The following is a 26071-nucleotide window of genomic DNA, read 5'->3' as shown; positions in this document are numbered from 1 at the left end:
ACAGATATTGTTTTTACGATTCCAAAGACCCTGGTACATACGCCAGTCCCTGATATATACGCCAATCAGCCCAATTTATATCTCGAATAATTTCGAGAAATTTAACATAATGATGCTCATGAAGCATGCTCATTAACACAAGGATGCTCATTGAAGAGCAAATTTTCCTAAACAAATACCAGATTATGTATTCTTCAAAGTCTCTTTGACGATTGTAAACCGGCAAAGAGTTTTTGAAGTCACGCTATTGTCTTTCAACTGTATTTGCGTGAGCTCCGGTCTCCCAATCTACGAAATGGAGCGAATGGTTAACTTGCAAGTGATTAAAAACTTTTTCTCTGAAACAGACATAAGCTTTTCAGCAGTCCGAAATAATTTGGATTCCGGGTTCGATCCAATGCTTAATTAAAGCGAGAAGAGTGTCTGCTGTTCTGTCTTCCACAGCAACCAAAAATCAGCGACCTGAATCAATCGATCCCTATCATACTTTCTTTTCCCAATTTTAGACTCTTGAGTCTCCACAATTTTCCCTGGCTCCCGATCTTCTCCGTTTCAATTTCTACAAAATTCACTAAAACGTAAGTTACACAACTGCGTCACTCGGCTACAGACTCTGAAAAAATGCTCAGCTCATTTTGAACTCTATCGTACGAAGAAGCCTTGAATATTTCGTATACCAGAGATTAACAGCAATTGAAAGTTTAGTGCGGTAAAAAAGAAGGAATGTCTAATACTTTTTCAACCGTTACATCGGTTATTTCTTTCCCCATGACCACAATACCATAAGAGACCGTCCTAAGAATCGGCTCTTTTAACAAACTTCATCTGTAATCTACATCTCTCGCACTTCATTGATAAAGCAATTAGCGAGGTTTCCTCCAAAAATTTAAAATAAATTTCGTCTGACCCTTGCAATAATAAATGAACCTCTGATTTGGAAGGCCAGGTTGGCCTCCCCAAAAAAGTCTCAAAGGAAAATTATTAAATTTCGATATCAATAATTGTTGATACATGCCAATAATAACATTCATGGGTAAAATTGAAGAAGCCACCGTTATCCAAATATCGAGTAAAATCCAGAATAGAACAAAATGTGAAATCTGCGTGTACTTAAAATTATTAAAATAGAGCGGTAATCAACACTGTAACTAATCAGCGAGATAATAAACTAACCATTTACAAGCAAACCACGTCATGCGACACGGCGCTCCACTGCTAATATTGCATCAACCACAGCATTAAAATTATTTAAATAATAATAAATTATAAGGTATTTCTTCCGCCTTCTTAGCATGCCTTCCTGGTGTAGTAGTCAGCACCCTCGGCGCGTATTCGAGAGGTGCGCATTCGTACATTAACTTTACAAAGTAAATCGAATTTATTGCTGACATCAACATCCAAAAATTGTTTGCTGAAATACCAACAAAGCACTTTGTACTTTAATTAGCAATTGCTGTCTTTGCTACAAAATTAAGAGTATTATTAAAAAAACGTACTAGTTTATATATCTATCTCCTGAATTCAATTTTCTGAGGAATATCAATGATTCCAAGCTTAAATTTTGACGTTCGGGAAATCGAAGGATATTTAAAGAGGTCTGTGGTCTGTAAAAGTAAGAGATTATTAAGCCACTAAAATACCCAATGTAATTTTTCCACCTGTTGTATATTCTTTTGAATTAAGACTAGAGGTGTCAAGCAACGATTGAAGAACTTTAAAAGCATTTTGCTTAAGAGTTTGCGTTTTTCACACTTGTCAATTTTAGAAAAAGGAATTTTCATTCTCTCTCTCTCTAATGATTTCTTTTAAAATATGCGGATTATGTTTAGAAAGCAAAGGATATAACGACTGCACTTTCACCAGCAAGTAAGCAATCAAATGTGTAAGAAAGCAAAGGAAAAAGTCCTAAGCTTCAAGAATTTTGCAAAAATTAGGAATTGTTAATCTTTAAGTTTTCTGCACCACAGAAGACCTACCATATATCGTAAAAAATTAGTGTTTCGATTGAACCTTTGAAAGTTTCTAGAACTGCAGCTGTTTCACATTTAAAAAGAACTTCTACTTTTTCGTTCAGTATTTAACAATGGCGGATACGAATCAAACTGGTGCTCAAAAAACTCAAGAAATGAAAACCGAATTAAATAGAAGTGCTAGTGGAGAACCTCTTCCGGATCCCAAGAGCATCCATGACCTTACACAATATGTGAGATTTAAAATATTTGCAATAAGTGACTAAATTATGCTTTTCCTTCCTGCAAACAAAATATCGCACTCTCCCTATCACTTGATTTATTCCTATTTGTAACTGAATATCATCCTTTGTTCTACTTATAATTAGTATTTTGCAAGTCAGTATCGACGTTTTCTTCTGTTACAATCGCGTTATATAAAATCTTACAAAAAATAGAAAGAGCAGATAGATCAAATAAATCGTATCGGCATACATTTTTGCAACTTAATTTTCTTGTCGAAAAATACAGAAAATTTTACAGTCAAGTCATCTGTACTTTTTGTTTTATTATCTTACAATGTTTGAAATTATATTTATTTTAATTTATAGATTTAAATGTTTTGGGGTTGTTGAATTAGAGTTAAACTATTTATTATCAGCGTATTTAGTTATTTTCACTTTTAATTTTCAGTTTCAAAGGTAATCATTCCATCCTTAAAATGTCATGAGAATGTTTCTTTGAGAGCAAAAACAGTGCAATGGATTGTTTTAACATTTTTCAAACTTTCAAAATAAATTATTTTGGATTTTTTATATGTAAATGCAGAATTTCAAAATATATAAATTTGTATTTTATATAAAAGAATTTAGCTATAATAGCTCGAAATCCAATCTTTCAGTAGCAGTTTTAATTTTTAGTAATAAAGAAAGAATGGATATTAATGTATGATAATGTTATATCAAGAGTGAAAATTAACAAGGGTAACTCTTATTGGCTTAAATTATTTGGCATTTGTTTGCTAAGACCATACCATGTATTGTTGGTGCATTTTGGCAATGAAAGTGTCTTGATCAATGAAATGATACGAATGATTTGTTGTGACGTATCCCATTTGCAGTAAAAAGAAAGAAAAACTGTCCATTCATTTTTTTAAAAGCAGTTTATCGAAAGTAATCTTAAAGCAGCAGACTGTAATCTGATATTATAGTTTATCAGGAAATAAATGTGTATTAAATGGAAATCAGAACTAGTGCTAGACTTTTTGCTATCCGTTGCAAACTCTTGCAACTCCAAAATTATGCTTGTTGTCTCTTTCCTAAATTCTAAAAAATCAGCTGCACATGCTCTGTCACTGGGCCTGATAGAGATAATCATATCATTAAGAACATTACAGAATTTTAAATGCTGAACTAGGTGCTAGTATAGCTCTGAAAATGCATGATATTGCTTTAATGGGAAAATGCAGTATATTTATATACAGTTGTGCTGTTTTATATAGAGTTTCATTTACTTACATTTTAGAAACACTGAGGAAAATGTCATGAGTTTCAGTATACTAATGAAGTGACAGCTGTTTATAGCATAACATCTCAAAATGCATAATACAGTACAAAGGTCAGAAATTTGCATGTTCGGCAACCAGAATAATCTATTATCCTGAGCTGCCATGAAACTTTTTTTTTTCCAAAAAATTTTCTTATACATTGTAGAAACAGAGAAGCAACTGCTGTAGCTCAACTTTTCTCCTGATTTTCTGAGATATTTCATTTGCCAAAAAGTATCATTATCCTTGATAGTTTTGAATAATCCTACATGTTATTTCACCTGCCAGCTGACTACTATTAGTCCTATAAACAATAAATGAAACTCTATAAAAGCTAAACATACATGCAATAAGTGTAGCTCGTTAAATGAAACATCGATATTGGTTTGGAGGGGAATGTTATGCATACTGGCCTTCATTTTGTTGGCAAAGTAGAAAAGGCAAAAGAATTAGATCTTGATTAATCCAAGTTCAGCTCCCACTGTGAATTGTGCTTTCTTAACTATCTGATTTCATCCAGCTTTTTATTTATTTTAGTCTATTATTATTACTGTTATGATACCAAAATTAAAGTTTTAGTAAAAGATGATGTCTCTGTTTAAGTCATTCTCAAAAACTGTACTTCCATCAATCAGCCAAAGGCTATCATAATTTTGAGTACCAGTTACTTAATTTCACGATATTGTTATTCAAACATTATTGTTTTTGCAGTGTAACTTTTCTTAAAGAAATAAGGTAGCCAGTTGTTCTTATCTTGGCAGAGGTAGCTTTGATTAAAAGTATCTGCCAATTTTTCTAACGGTAAAAGTATAGTTTAGGGTACCCCTTGGTGATTTTTGGCGGTACATGGATACTGATTTTGTGCAATTCTTTGACTCGTTATTTTGGCTTGCGAAGCAGCAATTTTTGCGCCAAAATTCACCGCTACACAAAGCCAAAATAACAAGACAAACAATTGCACAAACTCGGTATCCACGTACACATCGACTTATTTTCACTTACCCCCCCCCTCCCGCCGAATTGCACAAAAATGGCATTGTGCACTCCTTTGACTTTGTCCATGTACACGTCGACCTATTTTCACTTTAAAAAAAAAAAAAAAAAAAAGAATTGCACAAACTTGCATTGCGCACTCCCTTTACTTTGTCCATGTACACTTCGATATATTTTCACTTAAAACGTCAAAGAAGCGCCAAATTCTACAATATAGGCAAACAAAAAATGCATTTTAAACCAAACAATAAAATAACATAAAAACGGGAAAACATGTTACACATTTAAGCACTACCAAAAGCAAATATTCACTTACCATGATTTTCGAGTTCGCTTCGTACACCCAGAGCCGCGTAAAAATCAAAATATCAGTCATATTCAAATGACCTTTTTCAAACCAGGTACTCTTTCTGATCGAATACTTCACGTAGTGACCATCCGAACCTTTCTTCCCACAAACCCATTCAAATCCATCTAAACGGTTTTTACGTTCGACTAGACACATATCCTTCCTACATACAGGACACTTATAATGGCTATTAAGTAAACCTTCATTTACACACCAGTCAATTAAAGCTCTTTTTCCATTTCGCTCCAAATTGTACAGAAACTTCAAATTAATCTTACTGCATTCGGCCATTCTACCGTCTAAAGAATCAAACCAACACACACCACAAAAACGCTTACAAAACATCCTATGATTCAAAATTTCCCAGAATCGTGCACCTGATTACATCACAATAAGGTTTCCATAACATTCAACTACTCAGGCTACCATAAATGAAACAACAAGGGGTACTTAAAGTCTACTCTACCCTTTCTAACTATTGGAATATATGAAGAAATGCTAAATGGAGGTGAAGTAACTTAAGTCTTCATTGCTATGACAATATCATTATCAGCAATCAGTTGATAGATGGCTAAATCTGTAATATGGTTTTAAATCCAGAAAGTATCCCCACCAGTTGTGGAGAACAGAATAAATAAGTTATTGAGAATGAAAAGTTTTCAGTGGGAATTCTCGACACAGCAATTATAGGACAATTCAATACTTTGTACCTAAAGAAGAAATTATTTCTCTTTATAAAGAGGCAGAGAGACAAGATTAAATTCCTTAAATAACTTAGATTGTAAGAAATATTTTAACAAATCAAAAATAAATGGTTACATTGAGGTTTTTCTTATAAATTTTAGATTCCATTAATATCATAAATGCTTCAATATTTCATCAACAGTTTTTTCATATTTAATTTTAAAATTTCCTCATGTCATTTTACTAGATTTAAATTGATGATCTATTTGGAAATTTCTTTGACTTTCTCAGATCTCAGACTTTGTACTGTACTGTCTTCCAGCATATCTACATACTTATTTCAGATCGATGTGGCTAAATGCATAGAATGGAAATCTTGATTGCAAAACTTTATGTGTATTCTCAGAGTATAGAAAAACCCCTCAACTCTGAACCCATGCTCTATCTTGATGGTCATAAGTTTGTTAGTAGTTAAAATCTAGCAGTCAGAGAGTATATTTGATGTTTGTTTTCTTACCCATACTTCTTAATTTTTTTTTTTTTTTTTCCATTTTCGGTACTAGCATTAGTAATGTGTTATTGCCAATCTCTTGCTTTTTAAAGTTCTTGCTTATCACAGTGAGGGCTCTAGAACATACGGCTAGTCATATCACAAGGTTAGAGATTCACATTAATAATGTGTTGTTTCTAATCTCTTAGTTTAAAGTTCTTGCTTATCACAGTGAGGGATCTGAAACATAATGCTAGTGATGGGACAAATACTTGGAAACTATTAGTAGGCTATTTATGCTAGAAAGATCATTCTTATTCGTAACAATCTTTGAAACAGCATTTTATGCTTTATAGTATTTTCTGCATTTCTCACCTGTGTTTGAAAAATAAATTAAAATGTCTGAATCCCTTAACGTTCATAGATGCGAAATCTCTTGTACAATATATTTTATATTATTCTTTAGTAGTATAATATATTTTATGTTCACAGTATTTTATTATTGCTATGTTAATAAAATCTTACTGTTGCTGTAATTGTCTATTTTACTTGAATACTGTATTTTATATAGTATTTGTTATTAACCATAGTTTGATGTAGTTGCAGTAAGTTTAGGAGTGTTTTGAAGCTCATGGATGTGGGTACACTGTTTTCGCATATTTTTTAGTTGAAATTAGTACTAGGAAAAAAAAAAAAGATTTTATATTTTAGATATTTAAGCTTTAGTGTTTTGTTACAACCATCCTTTTACATCATCTGATATAAAATCTTGATTTCTTGAGGGGAAATTATTCTCTTCAGGTAAGATTTAATGTTAGAATTAAAAGAGATCAGAATGTTATCAGCAAAAAGAGAGTATTTTTATTCTAAAATTGTAGAGAAAATTCTTTGCTAATGGGAAGCTTAAAGTCTTTTGGTAAATTGTACATGTAAATCTACATCAATGTTAATTATGCAGTCAGTATTTTTGCTACATTCTGTTATTTTAAACACTTCAAGCTCATATCCGCTTTTGTAGTTTATGGTGAAAAATATACACAGTCTCTCTCTAAATCTCTACACAGTCTAATTTTCACAATTTAATTTGAAATTATAGTTTATCCATTACTAATGCATGCTACCCAGCATCCAGATTCCTTTGTAAACAGGTATATCCAACTAAACTTTGACATTGGCTAGGAACTGTAAAGTATATATGTATCATCTGATGACTTGTTTTGGAATTCTTTTAGTGTCTTAAAGGATTTCAAATATCCGAACACTATATTATAAGAATTCACATAACAATAAGTTTTCTTAGAAGTTCTTCCTCACCAGAAATTCTTCTCTACCTCTTCTTTCGTCTATGAAATAGCTTAATTTTATAAATTTGTGAGATTTTTTTTCAATACTTATTATGAGTGGGAAGATGAGTTTTCTAATAGTAATTTATATTCTTTATTTTTTAGGTGCAGAGTCTTCTGCAGCAGATGCAAGACAAATTTCAAATTATGTCTGATCAAATTCTAGCAAGAAATATCCTTTTGATTTCTGTTTATTAAATGGTTACTCATAACTCAAAATAAATGCTGTTTGCTCAAATCTGGATTCTCATTAATTTAAACATATAAGGACTGACAAAACTGGTGAACTTCCAAATTATGGGAAATATTGCAGAAAGGGTTTCTTCTTGATTGAGACATTACCTTTTGTTCAAATTAATCAGAGTTCACATATAATTGTGTATTTATCAAATGACTGAAAGTATTAAGAAATCATTACTGTGGAATTACAAAATTTACATATGACATCAAAGTACCAATAATTGGGATTACAATACAAGTGAGGCTGAACTAAAAGATTCTGATGTCTGTTTTAATTCAGGAAAGGGAGGCAGTTGTAATAATAAAGAGTTCATTTTTAGTTTAATTAAAAAAAACTTTGAAATAAATCACATGAACTTTAACTTGAAACAAATGTATTATGACTCAAATATTTTCTTCCTCTTAGAAAGGTTTAGTTTTAGTGGTTAAATCATATAGTTTTAAAAATTGTTCCTTGGTAAGGATTATTTAAAGTTCACCAAATGTGAGTCTTGATCTCATAATGCATTAAATGCTGAAACGATTCTTTCAGGTTCACATCACTTTAGGAACATATAAAAACCTAGCAAGTTTTTATACCATGAACTGATGCCTATTATCAAGTAGCATGGATTGCTTATTTGCTTGCATGGTACTGCTTTCTTATCTCATTTCTGAACTAGTGAAAAATATTGATTTTATTCAGCAGTCTTACCGAGATCTCACTATAATGTGTCATCCATCCATTGACATGCCATAAGCCACAGAATCCAATGTTTATTAGGAAGGGATTTTATTATGCATATAGTTGGCTACAGCTGCTGTTGTCCACTCTGAATTGTTATTTGGTAATTACTAGACCACATAAATCTTTTTTTATAAAAGATAATTTGGTACTATAACATTGCTTGCCAAACCGTGACAAGAATCACTGGGCAAAGTTCTGTGTTGCCAAAGTACACAACAGGGAATTTTATAAAAATATATTTATCTGGCCCGCCATCTATCTTGGTGGTGGTAATGCAAGCAGCTTTGGAATTTGAGGATCATATTTGTGGTTTTGGTTAATTGTGACTAGTAGTGGAGTTTTTCCTCCCCTTTGTAATGGCTCATGATGCCACTGTGAGGGGTTTGCCTGCTAATGAAAAGAAATGTATTACACTTATTTGATAACATGGTATTCTGCATAGTAATACAGAATGTAGGAACGGGCATTCTGTGAAGCTAATTTATGTCATTCTCTAAATTTTTTTTTTCTTTTAAGTTAAAACAAATTACTGTGCACATAGCCAGAAGACCAGGTAAAAAGAAAGTTAGGTATTTTTATGTCGCATGTTCGTTACAGTTTTTATTTAGTTAAATTTGTTGCTGCTTTATGTAATTTTCAGTATTTCATTATAGATGTTTGTTTTATGTAATTAATGTTTCACTATAGATGTTTATTGCATTTTAATTTCATTAGTTCATTGCTGTTGTATTTAATTTTCAACACACCACTATTTTTTAAAGTAGCTGCAGTTTTTTACATGTTGACAAAAAATTAGTCACCAACAATTGCCAACTTTGTGGGTAATCCAAGAGTTCCAATATTTTTGTACAAACATATATTGCTAAGTTTTTTCGTGTGATATCTGCTACGATTTTATGAAACTGAAATATTCTTTTTTGGCTTTTATTATTACATTATATTTTTGACTTTTATTATTACATTTTTATTATTACATAGTCTAATCTTTTGATTATGATTCAGCCATTGACTACTCTTTAATAAGAGCATTTGATGGCATCAACTGAAACAAATAAGTTGTTGTAATTCCTTCCGTTTAAATACTATTGTTCTTGGCTGCAGTGGTTCACAAATCAGTTTTGAGAAAATAGCAATACTAAAGAATAATAAAAGCCTGCTTTCCCTCGTAATAATGAAGGACCATGTGTAACTGTGACAATATCTATACTTCATAGGTAATTCTCATTTATATTCCTTATTTTTCGTACATTAAGTGTTTACATAGTTAGTTATTTCAAATTCAAGATAAATACATCTGAATTCAGTGCTTAAAAGTGCTATTTACAAAATTTAAAAGTTCAAAACGTTTTTTTTTTTTTTTTTTCCTTCTAAAGAATGAGTTTGATTTCAGTTAGAAATAAGTTATTGCTTTTGAAGATAACATTCTCAATAAATAATTAGTTTTTGATTTCTGTCATAAAAAATGTGAAATGTTTTTTGGAAATGTATTAGCATGTATCTTGGGTAATATGGTAATATTTATTATCTAAGATGAGCAGTTTTTGGGGAAGGGGACAATAAATAGTAATACAGCTATTTAATAGTTTAAAACCATTACATCTGTTGCTAACTTAAATGACTGAAACTTTTATTCAATAACATGTGTAATGTGTATTTTGCAGTCATAGAATGCATTATGTATTACATCATTTATCTAATCTTTAACTCTATCACTTGATGATATGGGTCATCGCATTGATGATTTAGAGAAAAATATAGGAGACTTAATGACTCAAGCAGGAGTAGAAGAAACGGATAAATGACAAAGAAGGGACTCAGATTTTCATTGGTCATTCAGTTCTGACAGTGATCAATAAAAGTTACCATCAGTTTCTAAGAGTGATCAAATACTTATGGGCTGCAGAATGGAATACTTTTGAAAAGAACTGAGCATATGTCATATCTCATGTAAAATTTTGGCTTCCTTATAAAATATACTTTTTACAATTTTGAATATTTTTGCTCCACTGTAATATTTTATCTTTAGGCAATTTCTCTTTCTTTTACATATATTAAATATGTTAGCATATTGTAAATACAGTGTGCCAAATATCCAGATATTTCTTTGTGCTTGTAAAGTTCATCAGTATACTATAGGCTTTCTGTAGAATATTAGTTAAAAACTGATTTTATTTTTAATGTTTGTGTAAATAGTATGCTGTAAAATTTTGCATATTTCAATGTAGAATTGCATGGATGTTTCATGTTCATATGAAATATATTCATTTCTTGTTTTCTATTACTTTTCATTTAATGACATCATCACATTTTATTATGTTGTAAAATGTTTACAAAATCTCCTATATATTTACATGTAGAATGTAAGTTCTTGTTTACATTTATTTTATAAACAAACACACTGTGAATTAGAATTTCAGGTGTTATAGCATCTTCAGTCAGGGTACTGATTTATTGATATGTTAATTATATCATATATATGTTTTGATCTGCTTTGGAAAGCATCAGAAAGTGGGTATGTCTGCTGCAGCAGAGTAGTGAGAAAAATAAAACAATGTTGGAGAATTACAGCAAATATGTTTTTTATATGTATAAAGTTGAATAAACATATACAAGTTCTAGCAGTATTTGTCATGCATTCATTCATGTGACTTGTAAGTTTTAATATGAAATTTTGCATCTGTACCAAATTTGTTGGCAAAATATTTGAAGTTCCCAAAGCATTTTATATGAGTTTTAAATAAGATTTCCAGCACTAAACATAGTTGTCAGTAAAAAATGTTGATCTGAAATTTTGTTGTTAGATATCAAATTTTTCTTAGTAAAAAAATTTGTATATACAAATATTCTAAAATTTTTCTATAAAATGCCTGTTAGAATTTTATGAAATCTAAATGTTTTTCTGAATGAGCTCTTGTTACTTATTTATACTATAATTTTCTAATTTCAGTTTAGGCATTATCCTCCTTCTCTAACAGAAACATTCTAATTAATAGCAATTGAATAAATCTGATGCTTTACTTTTTGAAGTAGAATATAATTTTATCAGTATATGTTTAAACCGAAGATATTTCTGCTTATTGGGTGTGAAAAAAGAATACATTCAATTTGCCTATTTTTACAATTAGTCGCATTGGGTGTTTGTTTTCTGTTTATTCTTACTCTAGGTAATATGTATTAAATACTCAATATTTTCAAATTTAATTAAATTGTATTTTCTTTAGTCATATGGTAAACCTTTTCTCAGTGTAGAGAACAAATTTCTTTAAAATAAAATTATAATTTTATGTACTTAAAGTGATAACATCATAAAATTGTTTGAATCTTCCCTCCTTCCCCTAAGCTTAGCTTGAGACGATGAAGAAGTTTCAATATCTAAATCTGAAATAAGGGATTAATCTTTATATCCACTTTGCTTCTGAGTTATTCTATTTTAAAAAAGTAATGCTGTATCTATTGGCTTATTTAATGTACTTAGAGTGCACTTCAGTCGTAATATGCTTAGATGGCTTAGTATTATGTATTATGTTATTTTGTAGAATTTATGTTTTTATTCCAGCAAGTTAAAATCTTTCAGTTAACATTTTCTGCCCCAAAACACGCTGCTTTTAATAGAAATAAATATATGGTATCTATGTAATAGTAATGATCCTGTTTATATACTTTCTGATGTACTGCATGTATTCAAAGATTTTTGTGAAAAAAATCTCATAATTTCTTTACTTGAAAACTGGAAAAAATAGTAATAAAATTTTTTGAAATAACATTTTTATTCTGTATTCATAAAAATTTTGATGCACCATATCTAGTTTCAGAAGGATATCTTTAAATATCATTTTCTATTTACAGCCTCAGTGCTGTAATTTCATTCGTATTTTTAATCTGTTATTGGAGAAATTACCTTCGACCTCTTAAGGTTTTAGAGCAGTTAGTTCTCAACCTATTTTGCACCTTGCCTCCGTACACCATAGCTATACAATCATTTCCCTTCTTTTATTCCCAAATCAAAAAGTGCATGTGCATTTATTTAGAATATTTTTAATGTGTTTTGAAAATTAAACAAGAACTATAATTTACAAATAAATAAATAGATGACCTTACTCCTTGAAACTATGAAATTCCCCTGTGTTTTAAAGAGAATATCAGCCATTTTGTTATGAAGTGTTATATATTTTGATCTTATTGAATTACTATATCTGTTTGAATTCTGTATCCTTTCTTCTTGGTTTCTTTCTTTCCCTTTGTTTTTCCTAATTGTATACAGTAGGTTTAAAGAATGATTTATTTTCTTATTACTAGTCCAATAATTGAACTTTAATTAAAAAGTTTTCACAGAATAAAATATAAAATTTTATGAAAACATATATAAAATATGTAGTAGTAAATATATATATTATGTTTAGGAATGTAACTGTAAGAAATCCCATACTTTTACATGCAACATTTGACACAATTAAAAAATAAAATATTGATTTAGCTAATTTTTTATGCATAATATGACTTAAAAAATTCATTAACTTTATCTTAAGCGTAAAAGAAAAAACTACAAAACAAAAAAAGGCAAAAATGATAAACATAGCACATTAAAAAGCACACATAAAGACGTCCTAATATTATATAATGTATTTCAAAAGAATTTGAATTTCAGTAATAATCTTTACTTAACAAAATGTTCTCTCATTTGTGCATATATTTTACATTGTTACCTTAAATCAGAAGTTTCTAAATCATATGCTAAAAAAACTAGGGAGGAAATATGCAAGAAATTACAGTAATTGTGTCATATTGGATTAAACAAGTTTCTAGAATGTTCTTTTTTTCAAAACTGAATTGATACAAAACCAAGATGATGGATTATAAACTTACTCTTTTTGCTAGTAATATTCGCAAGAAGCACAATGAAACTTTTATTAGACTCATCTCTGTTAAAAAATTATAAGAGTTGTTACTGTAGGGATTACTACTACACAGAATTACTAATAGAAGCATGGAATGGGGGGGGGTTATCAATATGTTTTGCTAATAATTGCTAACACTTGCATGTTTATGTTAATTATCAGAAAAATCTATTAAATAACCTCTCTTTTAGAACAGACACTAGCATGCATTTGATTTAAAAAAAAATAGAATGTTTGAGAGCCCTAGATTGAACAAATCATTGTAATTAGATAAGAAAATATTAATATGTACATGTTGCAAAATTTTGGACATAAACATATGAAATGTTGTGAATTTAACTTACTTGCACATAATGGGCCTTTTTCCAAAAAAGACGATGCCAAACCCAAAAAAAAAAAAAAAAAAAAGCATTTTCCAATTGTATTTGCTCCAGTGCTAAAATTTTGAATGATATTTTTAAGCAACTTTAAAATTGTAACCATACATTTAGGATCACAGAGAAATAAATGCCTTAATCACTGTTTTTAAATATAAATACAGCTTGGTGCAAAAGTTCTACAATACTTCATTAACAAATGATATATGAATTTAGAGAAGTAATTTTGTAGAGAATTAACATTCTAAGTATTATGCACGAGAAAATGAAAAGAAATTATTAAGTCAATATAAAGATTTTTGGTGCTTTATGATTGCCTGCATTCCCACGAAAAGTCGTCACCTCATTATCAAAAGCTGTGTGTGTGTTCATTTTGACTCATTGGTACCATTCTGTTCACCAACAATAATAATAATTAATTTTTCTGTGACAGTTACATGATATATCCAGCCACAAATTCATTGTAGCCAGGAGCACAAAGATTGCGCCTGTCTATGATATAAGTTTTGAGTACTCAATAGGCGACAGTATAAATTTGCTCAGTTTCGATTAAAGGTGGACCGCTCTCGAATGGAATCGAATCAGAACGGCTCGCTCACTGAAATGAATCTGTTCTTTCCTGTAACTCGACGCTCACTATCAGCTTTGATGGATCAACTCCAGAACGATGGGTGGATGAAGAGTGGCTAGTGTAGAGCGAAAAGAATCGAACGAACAAAGGGTCTGAGACTTGTTAGCAAGGCTGGAGCTAGGGGCGTAGCTAGAGGGGGCATCTGTCCTCGGGCGCAGAATCCAAGGGGCGCCAAACTGATGTTAGGACATTTTAGAATTAAATATTTTCCATTCTTGGCAAGCAGTAGGGGGCACGAAATCTTCAGTTGTCCCTGGGCGCTGAAAACCCTAGCTACGACTCTGGCTGGAGCGAAAAGAATCTAACGAATGGATTGGAAGAATTAGGTCAATTAAATACTAACTTGCTGAACTGGTTTCTTACAACTACAGTTTGAGATTCCCTAAATTCTCTTTTCTGCACAGAACGAACAAAAAAATTCTCGAATCAATATTTCCCAAAATAATAAAACAAACTTTTAACATGGGATGATAAACATTCTTTTCTTCCCTAAAATGTTAATCGAACTTTTCTAGCACGCTTTCAACAAGAGTTCACTTCATTTTTCGCCACTTATGTGTAAGCTTGTTCAGTAAAGTGAATCAATTTGTGAATGAGTAGCAGATCTCTTCCCAACAAGCTTTTAATAAGATCTCTACGCGTACTGTAAAAAGAGCTACAACTCAGTTTTCTGTAATCGGAGTAAATTCACTCAGTAAAGTAAAACAGTTCTCTGAATTTACGCGTACTGTAAGATTCAACTCTACTTGATCATTCAGTATATTCAATACTTGCAGATCATTCATCTCTACTTCCGGTGGAGAAACATCGAGTTGGAGATCTGACCTCTCGAGAGGACTTTAAATTCCCTCATGCTGAAAAGAGACTATAATAATAGACATCCCATGCCATGTTCGGGATTCGAACCTGGACACAAAGCTATAGCAGTCAGCTTCCCACTGTGCAATAAGGCAGATATATTTAACTATGCACGTACATATAATGATGATTTGAGTTCTTAAATGATTTTTAAACACAAGTTTGTAAAAATACCGTATATTCTGTTGTATAACGCGCAAAAAATGAGATACAACTTTACGAGGGCGCATTATACGTCGATTATAAAAGTGATAGATTAAAAATGAGGAAAAAAAAATCAGCGTATAAAAATTAGATTTTATATGTGCCTAAATGCTGTTTATTTAAAAGAAATGACATACCTTATGAATAAAAAAATTTCGTTATCAGTAACATGAAGTCATTTAATTCTCTTTCATCTTCTGTAACTTACTTATCTATCTCATAATTATTTTCTTTCTGCAAAGATTAGGCTTTATTTTTCAATTCACATATTGTCTTTAAAAAATTTCGTATCAAATGGTACGAAATTTTTTTTCTGTCAAACAAGATTGTCCTCTTTCTATTTGCCTTTCCTTCACATCTAATAAAACTTGACTTTTCGTTCTACGAGTATAAAGACTTATTGAGTGCAAAATAAGACAGCTGTCTGTCTGTCTGCTTGTTTACATCACAACACCAACAACACCTGATTGCCTTAGCTGCAGCAAGTAGACGGAATTGGTATTAGTCATATATCGAGCTGATTTTTTACAGAATTTCTAATTATGGTATTTTTAAATATAAATTTTGAAATAAATTTTGTTTATCCCATAACTGACACTTCTTTTGAATGGTTTAAGTAATCCATTTTGCATAAATGTTAAAATAGTGGTTTTTATTGTTATTATTATTTTTTTTTATTAGAGTATATGCAAATAGGATTCTGGCAATTTTAAAATATGGCCATTAGTGTATTTGTTTCTTTTCTAGCGATCTTTAACTAATAAAATGAATTTGCCAAACATGTAATGCATTATCTTGCTTCATATTTTTGGTAGGCATATTATGGCACTGACAGGGACCTGTTAATGTTAATATTGTGCCTTGAAAGGAATGCAGATAGTAGATAGAGTTTGATAACTTTTAAAGAGATAGATTTGTATTTAATATGTTTATGGACGTATTTTTCTACATATGCAAATTGTTTATTCTGTTTCAGATGTTAAGCTTATGGTAGTAGATAAATCACTTTTATCTCTTGTTAGATGTTTTTCAAAGAGGAAGTTATACTGCTATTTGAACTACTGTGTTATTACTTTAATTTTATAAATGCTAATAATTTAATCTGGAAATAAAGGCCTAAATATGACAAATGAAAATTTAATTTTTTGTCTGTAACTTTTTTCTGCACTGAATTAACTTTTGTAAATGAAATTAATTGATCTTTAAAATGTATAAAAATTTCATAGCATGGACGATTAAAAGTGAGAACTACTGAAGAACAAAAAGAAGCTAAAAAACGTGAACAGCAAGAAAAGTTGAAGATTTATTTAGGAGCTACAAACAAAATATTCTCTAAGGTATAATCCATATTAAATTACTCTTTAAAGTTAAATTTATCTTAAATTTGTTTTACTTGTAATAATATAGTTTTGCATGAGCAGGTCTTCAGAAACCTGTTATCAAAATAATTATTTATTTCTTATTTCAGCAATAAAATGTTGATGCTAACTACATAAATTGTGCTAATTGCATGTATATCAGTAGAATGAGCATTTTAACTTCTGTAAGAAAATATTTCATCTACACTAGATCTGTAATATCTTTATACAAGATTATTGCTAATGCGTTTCAATTTTTTTTATGCACATCTAAATATTGATCCAGTATATCTTTTAATTAAAATCTTGCTTGATTAAAATAATGTAATTTTTAAAAAAAATATTGTATGTTAAATGCTGCACTAGAAATAATATTGCACTAATTTTTTATTGAAAGAATGGAAGTATTCAAGACAACGGATAGATACAGTTTTTGTAATTTTGGTTGATCTTTGGATTATGGTAACTTGGCGAAAATTTGGCGACCAACTCTGCTACAGCAACCCTCTATTATTTTTTTCACTGCCATTTTGTCTTCACGAAGTAAAGACATGTTTCTTTTCTTTTTATTTACTGAACACTTTTTCCAACAATCTACTAGCCGAATTACACTTATGCTAGAAATTTTATGTAACAAAACTGCTTAATCATGACAAATATTAACTGCAAAATTAGTAAAAAGTGCACAATCGCAAACTCCTTGCACGTTTTTCAGAATAGCACATACACATAAACCATTTACACGTCAACTTATTTTTACTTACAAAAACATCCCAGAATTGCACAAAAATGGCATTGCACACACTCTTAACTTTATCCATCTACACTGCTATTTTCTCATAAATTAGAAAAATTTCACGAAAATGCATGAAAATTTTGTGAATCTTTAAATTTGGTAAAAAGAACATATATGAAATTACCTGATCGCGAAAAAGTATATACCCTTTCCAAAGATGAACATTTCCACGTATAAAATAAATAAAATATCCAAAAACTTTTACCTCTAAATTATGTATTATATTATAAATGTCACCAACGAATTCATACCACAAGCATTACAAATACTTAGTGTCAAATAATTAAATTATTTCCATGTACGTTTACTTCAACTGAAACGTATATCAAATTCCTGCAAACATAAAATTCACAAAATAACTATCACTTAATTAAAATATCACTAAACCATGTACACGTGGACTTATTTTTACTTAAAAAAACATCCCAGAATTGCACAAAAATGGCATTGCGCACACTCTTCACTATCTCCATGTACACTGCTTTTTTCTCATAAATTAGAAAATTTCACGAAAATGCATGACAATTTTCTGAATCTTTAAATCCGGTAAAAAGAACATATATGAAATTACCTGATCGTGAAAAAGTACATTCCCTTTCCAAAGATGAACATTTCCACGTATAAAATAAATAAAATATCCAAAAACCTTTTCCCCCTAAATTATCTGTTATATTATAAACGTCACCAACGAATTCATACCGCAAACATTACAAATGGTTACAAATACTTAGTGTCAAATATTTAAATTATTTCCATGCACGTTTACTTCCACTCAAACGTATACCAAATTCCTACAAACATATAATTCACAAAATAACTATCATTTAATTAAAATATAATTAAATTCAAAAACGCTACTTAAAATATAAATAAGCACATACATTAAATTAATAAAAATTAGCTTACAATCCTAATTACTTTATTTGGCTGATCTTTGGAATATGGTAACAGGTAGTTTGGCGACATTTTGGAGGCGATCAAGGTTACTACCTAGGACTTTAGGAATAATGTGAGAAGTACTCAGTTCCGATTACGCATTATTTTGTGTGTGGGAAATGAGAGATCATGAGATATGTCATGTGACATTAATGGATGAATCACTGTTCTTTAATCGGAAAAGGGGGTATCTTTTTAAAAATATCTGCTGTACTTTATAGCAGTAGTTTCATTCTATGTTCTGTGAAACAGTGTTGTTTAATATTTGGATCCCATGGCCCTATATAAAGTAAATCCAAAATTTTTTTTTGCTTTTATATGTAATTGAAAAGAATTGCTTAATTGCGGATAAGTATGAATGTCCAATATGTGGGAATGAAATGAGATTGTGTGAAACCAAGGATATTACAGATAGTTTGAATGGCGGTGCAAGAAACCTGGTGAAAATGGACATTTTGTGATCCGCCATGCATCTCTGTCGTATTTATATGACAACCAGACTCACTATCCGCAAAATTGATACTATCTTTCACAAATAAATGTTCAAAACTTTCTTCTCCTAAATACAGTTAAAAGTCTTTAATCCGGACGTCCATAATCTGGAATGATCTATAATCCGGAACTCAAAGCTACAAACTTTCTGTGCTTACGTAAACGCATAATGCATTTATGCATGCACATAATACATTTACGCATGTGTGTTTAATGTATAACGGACAGTATAAGCTAGGCTAAAATTATCTAATTATCTATTTCAGTTTTAATGTTGCAGATTGTGTTGTTCCTTAATCCTCTAATTGGATCCGGCTTACTATTTTTTGCAGACTGTTAGAGCAATTTTATAAAACGTAAGCTTGAACTTTCGATTATGTCAAAAAGAGTTTCCGATTCTGGAGCTGCCAAAGCACCTACAAAGCAAAAGCATGTTTGGATGTACCACTTCCGATAGTGAAGAAAGTGACAGAGAGGTTATTGAAAATGAAAAAATTTCGATTGACAAATTAGTCAGTATTCTCAACACAGCAATTATAGGACTTGAACAGCGGAACTTTGTAACTGAACAAGAAATTATGTCTGTTTATAGAATTAAAGAGAAAGTATCAGCATATAAAATGAAGCAACTTGAACAACTTACATCGAAAGAAATGTTTAATAAAGTAAACAAATAAATATTAAGCTTTTTTTTTTTTGTAAATTTTGATACCCTTTAGATCATAATTTCTCTATTTCATAAATTACGGTTTCATATTTTTAATTTTATAATTTCTGCATGCCATCTTACCAGATTTAAACTGATGATCTATAATCCAGAAAAACCGTTAATTTGAAATCGCTGAAGTCCCTACGAGTCCGAATTAAAGACTTTTCACTGTAGTTGTAGAATTTCCAGCCACATGAAAAAAAAAATAGTTGTACCAGGCACGCGACTAAAATTTTGCCATTGAATCATAAATCACTTAAATACCACACACCACACAGACCAACTAGCAACTATAACCACAGTAAAATCCAAGTTTCCACGTAAAAGGGGTTGCCATAGAAATCAACATCACTGCAAAACGTGCAATCGTGCCAAAAACCAGCGCACAATAAATATCACCGCATTTGGCGACCTGAGGGCACATACAAGAGTTGTAGCAATCTTCATTAATTTTGATAGTTTTATCTTTTAACTAAATATAATTTTCTCTGCTATTCTCATATTTTGTTGTTAGTTGTACAGTTAATGAAAAACACGATATTTTGAATATAATTCATATGACTTAACAATGGAATTTATTTAATGTGTATTTATTTTAAATTTGTAAATATTTAATTTTTTCCCTGGGGGTAGTCTATATTTTAGGGTACCCCTTGGATTACTGCCAAGTTGTTTTTTTAACTTATGGTAACCTGAGTATTTTACTTTTAATGGTATGGAAACCCTATTATGACATGATTGGTCGTAATGCAGGATTGCGGTGATTTTGACCTGTTGGGAAAATATTCCTCAGAGCTTATTTATGTGTTTGATGTTGGTTAGGAAGTATTTTTCTTATTTTGTGCTTTAAACCATATGCTTTGGAACGAATGGGAAAGAAAACATTGATTGACTGGTGTGTAAATGAAGATTTAAATAGCTTCACTGACAGTAAATTATGCAGTGAGATTTAAGGATTTGGAAAACAGAGGTCATATCAACACTATGATAGGTATGTGGGGTGTAATAAAAGGGATTTTCAAAAGAAATTCCACCGGCAGTTTGGCAGTCCGGAGGATATTTTTGATTTTTACTTTTGTGAATGTGGCAGTGGCAGTATGCAGATTCTAGTTCAGATACTTTTAAACAGTTTTTGGATGCTGTTAAGAAATTCTGTGTGCAACATACCGTAGACACAAAAATTTCTAAATAAGGTAAGTTGATATTTCCTTTTTGTACTGCACAGATTAGGTAACATGTATTTCTGTTTTTGTGTTAGTTCTTTGTTTTATTTTGATTTAAAGTGCAGTTTATTGAGATTATAATTTTTATATGTTTTAATTATGTTTTGGATGCTATTTTATTTGGGAGGGTGGTGCACGTAAACAAAAATGGTGCCAAAAAATTTCCAATTTTCGCCAAGGGGTACCCTGATATATATTTGTCTCTTTTTCTGTATTTTAATTACAAAGGATGAAAGTAGTTATTGAAAAATAGTAAATAAAGTAAAATTGGTAAAAATATAGGTATGGATGCCCCTTGGTAATAATTGGCAATTTTTGGCGGTGCATTTTCACCAAGTTTGTGCAATTCTTTGACTTGTTATACACAAATCCAGAATAACAAGTCAATTGAATTGGACAAAACTCGATATCCATGTACATATCGACCTATTTTCACTTAAAAAAAAAAAAAAAAATCAGAGAATTGCACAAACTAGGCATTGTGCATTCCCTTGACTTTGTCCATGTACACATTGATCTACATTCACTTAAAACATCAAAGGAGCAGCTAACAAAAAAATATATAATCTCCTCAATAAACTACATTTTGAACAATGAAGTAACATAAAAAAAAAAAAAAAAGGAAATTCATCTTAGCACTACGCAAAGGAAATATCCACTTACCTTATTTACAAATTTTCGTGTCTTCAGTCAAACAAAATTCCTTAACAGCATCCAAAAACTTCCTAAAATTAGCTGAACTAGAATAGTGTATACTGTCATCGCCACATAAATTCACAAAAATAAGAGTAAAAAATATCCTCCGTAGTGCCGGTATCATCCGATGTTCGACCATACTCATTTCCTTCCTATAAACAGGACACTTATATTGGCTACTAAGTAAACCTTCATTTACACACCAGTCAATAATTGCTTTTTTCCTTTTCATTCCAAATCGTACAGAAACTTCAAATTAATCTTACCACATTCAGCCATTTTACTGTGTAAACCACAAAATAACCACCGTACTCTAAGCAACATCTAACACACAAACAAGCCCTTAATTTTTTTCCCATCACTCAAATTCACCACAATTATGCAACCAATTATGTCGTAATAGGGTTTCTATAGCATTAAACTACTCAGGTTATTATATTATAAATGAAACAACAACTTAACGATAATCCAAGGGGCATCCTTATATCTATTGTAACTGAAAATTTTTAAAGAGCCACTCTCTTGTAGCTTATATTTGTTTTAAACCAGTTGTAAATAATTACAATATATTAAGCTAGCAAAAAAGATATATAAATTATTTTAAAAAATCGGCTAAACTGTACATTAATAACTATGTTAATAATTCTTCATTCCTACAATCCTGATATTCTTCGGGTTATATTTCAATGACTGTGTTTTTTCAAGCATGCACCATTTAATAGCATAAAATGTAATGCAGCTCATTTTAAATCAGATGTGTTTGTGCAGCATGATCTGCTGAAATTGATCTGAGTGTGCTTTTTAAGAAATCGCTGAATTTAAAATTTAAAAAAAAAATATTTATAAATAAATATTTATCCTCTTTTTCACTTTATTATTACACAAATAACTAACACATACATGTCTTGTAATTGTTAATCATTGTGTTTGTTCTGATAGTATTAATTTATGCATCATGATGATTACCCATAAAATGTTTTTTTATTATTTCTGTATTCTTCATGTTTTTTTTTTTTTTTTTTTTCCCTAAATTACTGTTGTTTAACTCGTGTATTTATACTAGGATTACATTTATTATAGAGAGAAAAAGGAGAATATGATGAAGAGGGACTTGAGTTGACTGGAAGACTTCTTGAACAAAATCCAGACTTTTATACTTTATGGAATTATAGAAGAGAAATTTTGCTTTTTTTAAAACCTAAAAAGTATGTTTATTTTGGTTAAATAGAGATATTATATTATATATTAATATATGACATTATATTCCTTATTATCATTCAAAAGAATAATCTGTATATTATTCAAGAACTGAAAAATTTTAAATACTTTGTTCATTTCAGCTTAACTTTCTCTCTTAAAATTGTATTAACATCACCTCTTTATTTTAGGCAAGATAAAAACTGCAGAAATTTTATAATCAGTACTGAAGATCATCAAATTAGTAGTGATATCAAAGTCCATTGAAAAGGAGCAATAGTTTTATATTTTAAAAGAACAAAATTTAAATTTGTAGAGACATTAGGATTTTTTGGAAGCCAGAGAGATGAAAAATGAGCAACTGCCTTCACCAGGAATCGAACCACGGACCTCTGGAATACCGGCCCAGCATGCTACCATTACACCACGAAGGCACGCTAGGGAAGTGGGAGAAATACTTTATATACTCCCCTTTTTAAAGGGTGACTAAGGTTTTAGGGGACCTAGTTGCCAAATCCTGGGTGGGGAGAATCATCATCCACAACCCTTTTAGTTCGCGCGCCACTGTAGAGACATTAGGATTTTTTGGAAGCCAGAGAGATGAAAAATTAGCAACTGCCTTCACTGGGAATCGAACCACGGACCTCTGGAATACCGGCCCAGCATGTTACCGTTACACCACGCTAGGGAAGTGGGAGAAATACCTTATAAATTATAGAAAAACAGATTTTAATTTTGGTAAGCTTTTTACATGAATAAAAGGAGTGAAAAATATTTCTTATAATTTTATTGAATCTTTAGAATAATTTAAATGTCATTGAAAACATAAATAATTAGTAATTATTCACTTTTAACAATATTTGTAAAATGATCCTTTATATGCTGAAGTTCCAATGATATTATTATGCAGTAGTCTGTCTAATAGTTAAATGCTTTCATATGAAACAAAAAGTATATGAATATTTTATTTAAAGGTATACTACCAAAATTTCTTTTCTACGTGAGCACCATGCTTGTTCAAGTATTTATCACAATTCGATATAAGTTTCATTATATCTTATTTTAAGTATTCCTATTCAACTTCCAATAATCATTCTTATATCATAGTTTTGATGTTGTCACCAGAATGGACTGAATTTTTTACACTCTTTCATAATGTTCTTTCTTTTTTGAAAATTCCTTCATAAGTTGTAAACCTGAAGTTATAAAACTTTTAGCCTTAAAATTAAAAGATGAATGTTAGAAGTTGTTTTTACACATAGTACATTTTTTTTTTTTCACTTTCTTGCCCATTTAAAATGAAAATCAGTGAAAATACTATTTATTATCCATGAGTTCATGTTGCTGTGGTAAATTAGAAAAAAACTCTTGTTTCTTTTCAAGCATCAAGATTTTCTGCTTCTGTGAGTAATAAATGCTGTCTTCGTAATTGTTGTGTATGTTAATAATACAATAACTTATTCCTTCAGTTTCTTAAACCAACTGCTTTTTCACTTCTAAGTATTACTATGGGTTCTGGCAGTGTAGTCTAGTTTCATCTGTAGTATAAATTTTGTGTGGTTTATTTTTTTTTAGCAGCCCAAGTAAAATGTTTTGTATCCAGTTAGCTGCATAATAATCCACTTCTTCCTTCTCATCATGCAATTTCTATTGGATTTCACATTCTCCAATTTATGAGTCATATACCAATTGATATAAAATTCTTGCCTAGGATTTAACAAATTAGTGAAAAAAGGCACTAGAAACAGAAACAATTTTTTAGCTTTATAACTTGAAACCATTCCATTTCAGTTTTCGATTTTCTATCTTTTATGTGTTTCATTGAGACATTTGCATTTTCTTATTAGTTCTTCATTAATTATAATTCTTTATTTAAATAAATTGCATAATGCTGTTCAGGAAATTCTCACTTTAAATGTAGTTTTTCTCTGGCTGAAATTGACAAGAACACTAAAATGTTTTAATAATTTATTCTTCTCTTTAAGACAAATCTTTTCACATGGCATTTTGATATGTTTACAAGTTAAGCAAATATATTTAAAAAATGCTTCTTCCAATGATTTATTCAAATTTCAAAATTTACATTAGTCAGTAGATATATTATTCTTTGTATGCTTTTAATCATGAGCTTCCTGCTCATGATTAAAATCATGACCAATGCTTTCTTTGCTTTTTCATCCGTCTACAGTTAACACTTCCTTTACCTTCAAAGACTGTTAATGTATGTTGATGCTTAGAAGCATTTTATGAACTTTTTTGTGTAATTGTATGGGAACATAATGTGTTGTTCCCAAAGGGAAGATTTTGAATGTGGAAACCTTAAAAAACTGGGTACAGTAGTTGCATTTCCACCTCCTATCAGTTCGTATTCTAGAAGGAACCCTCACTCATTTACAGTATTTCTAGAGAATTGTTTTTGTAACTTTCAGATAAGGGAATTCTGCCAATCTGAAGTTCATTGCAGATAAAAAAAACTTAAATCATTGTCTTACAGGTACATGGACTAGGGGTGGAAAATTTTCAGTCAAATTCAGTTTATTGACATACAGGGTGTTCGGGATAAATTTGACAGTTTCGTAAGGAAAACGAAAATCTGCTTGTATGAGTAGTAGCGAAGGTCTTCATTGAGTGCAAGCTTCATAGTAGAGGCTGCAACATTTATTTCATGTGACAAAGCCCGAATTCCAATGCCAGGGTTCTTCAACACCTGTTCCTGCAGATTTGCGAGGAATTCTGCTGTACGAACGCAATCAGATCGCCTGCTAGGGATCTTTCTTCTTGCTACACCCTCGTAGTCACCATTGCAAGTCTCTAGTTCATGCCTGATTGTTTATACTGTGTTCAGGGAGCACTGAGCAGCAGTCATAATATCCTTATATTGATGGCTGGCACGAATCATCATGATGTAAGTTATTCTCTTCCATGATTCAGGTGGGTTCCAGTCATCCATCCTTTCGGACATCTTGTATATGAATGAAGAAGGGTCCAAACTTTTAAATGACAAGTAGTGTTTGTCAATACCTCCAACCTACGGAAAAATATCATCAATTATAAATATGTCAAATTTATCCGTAACACCCTGTACATTACATAACTTGAATGATAAAGCCATGCTACACAATACATTAAATGAATAAACTATGAAATGCTTTGATAGATACAAATAAGATAGTTTAGAAAAAGACTCTTGAGGAATGTCGTTTGACCATCTGAGTTTAATAAGCGGTGGAGATGAGTTTAATAAAAGGTGATTTTTCTGTTCATTAGCATGTATTTGTTTTAGTTCCTGAAAATTTGAACATAATAAATGGCTAAGTTTATTAATAAGTAGTTTAATGAGCAGTGGGCACTGCATATGACAAATTTCCCAAGAGTTAC

General features: G+C 30.6%; 2 protein-coding genes across 2 annotated transcripts in view; both read left to right on the top strand.

Moving 5' to 3' along the window:
* Nucleotides 1-2047: 2047 nt before the first annotated feature.
* On the top strand, nt 2048-12084 carry LOC118196485 (uncharacterized). The gene is made up of 3 exons (XM_035367949.2): nt 2048-2203; nt 7460-7526; nt 10035-12084. The coding sequence occupies exons 1-3, from the start codon at nt 2084-2086 to the stop codon at nt 10121-10123; spliced, it is 276 nt and encodes a 91-aa protein (XP_035223840.1). The 5' UTR covers nt 2048-2083; the 3' UTR covers nt 10124-12084.
* A 3608-nt stretch (nt 12085-15692) lies between these two features.
* Nucleotides 15693-26071, top strand: part of RabGGTa (Rab geranylgeranyltransferase subunit alpha) — a 45031-nt gene continuing 34652 nt past the window's right edge. The window contains exons 1-3 of the mRNA XM_035367947.2: nt 15693-15831; nt 16513-16623; nt 22577-22701. Of these exons, the coding sequence (XP_035223838.1) occupies nt 15829-15831; nt 16513-16623; nt 22577-22701 (239 nt within the window). The 5' untranslated portion in view covers nt 15693-15828. The remainder of the gene's footprint in view (nt 15832-16512; nt 16624-22576; nt 22702-26071) is intronic.

This window comes from Stegodyphus dumicola, chromosome 8, assembly GCF_044657685.1.
Source record: "Stegodyphus dumicola isolate Sdum_Otavi_A_Nest chromosome 8, ASM4465768v1".
Lineage (NCBI taxonomy): Eukaryota > Metazoa > Arthropoda > Arachnida > Araneae > Eresidae > Stegodyphus > Stegodyphus dumicola.
This window is presented reverse-complemented; position numbering and strand designations above follow the sequence as displayed.

Bases quoted from the DNA above. Each gene is read 5' to 3' on its own strand.
- LOC118196485 (XM_035367949.2), top strand. From the start codon at position 2,084: ATGGCGGATACGAATCAAACTGGTGCTCAAAAAACTCAAGAAATGAAA. The intron at 2,204-7,459 runs GTGAGATTTAAA...TTTATTTTTTAG, and splicing joins TCCATGACCTTACACAATAT to GTGCAGAGTCTTCTGCAGCA. The intron at 7,527-10,034 runs ATATCCTTTTGA...TAACTCTATCAC, and splicing joins TGATCAAATTCTAGCAAGAA to TTGATGATATGGGTCATCGC.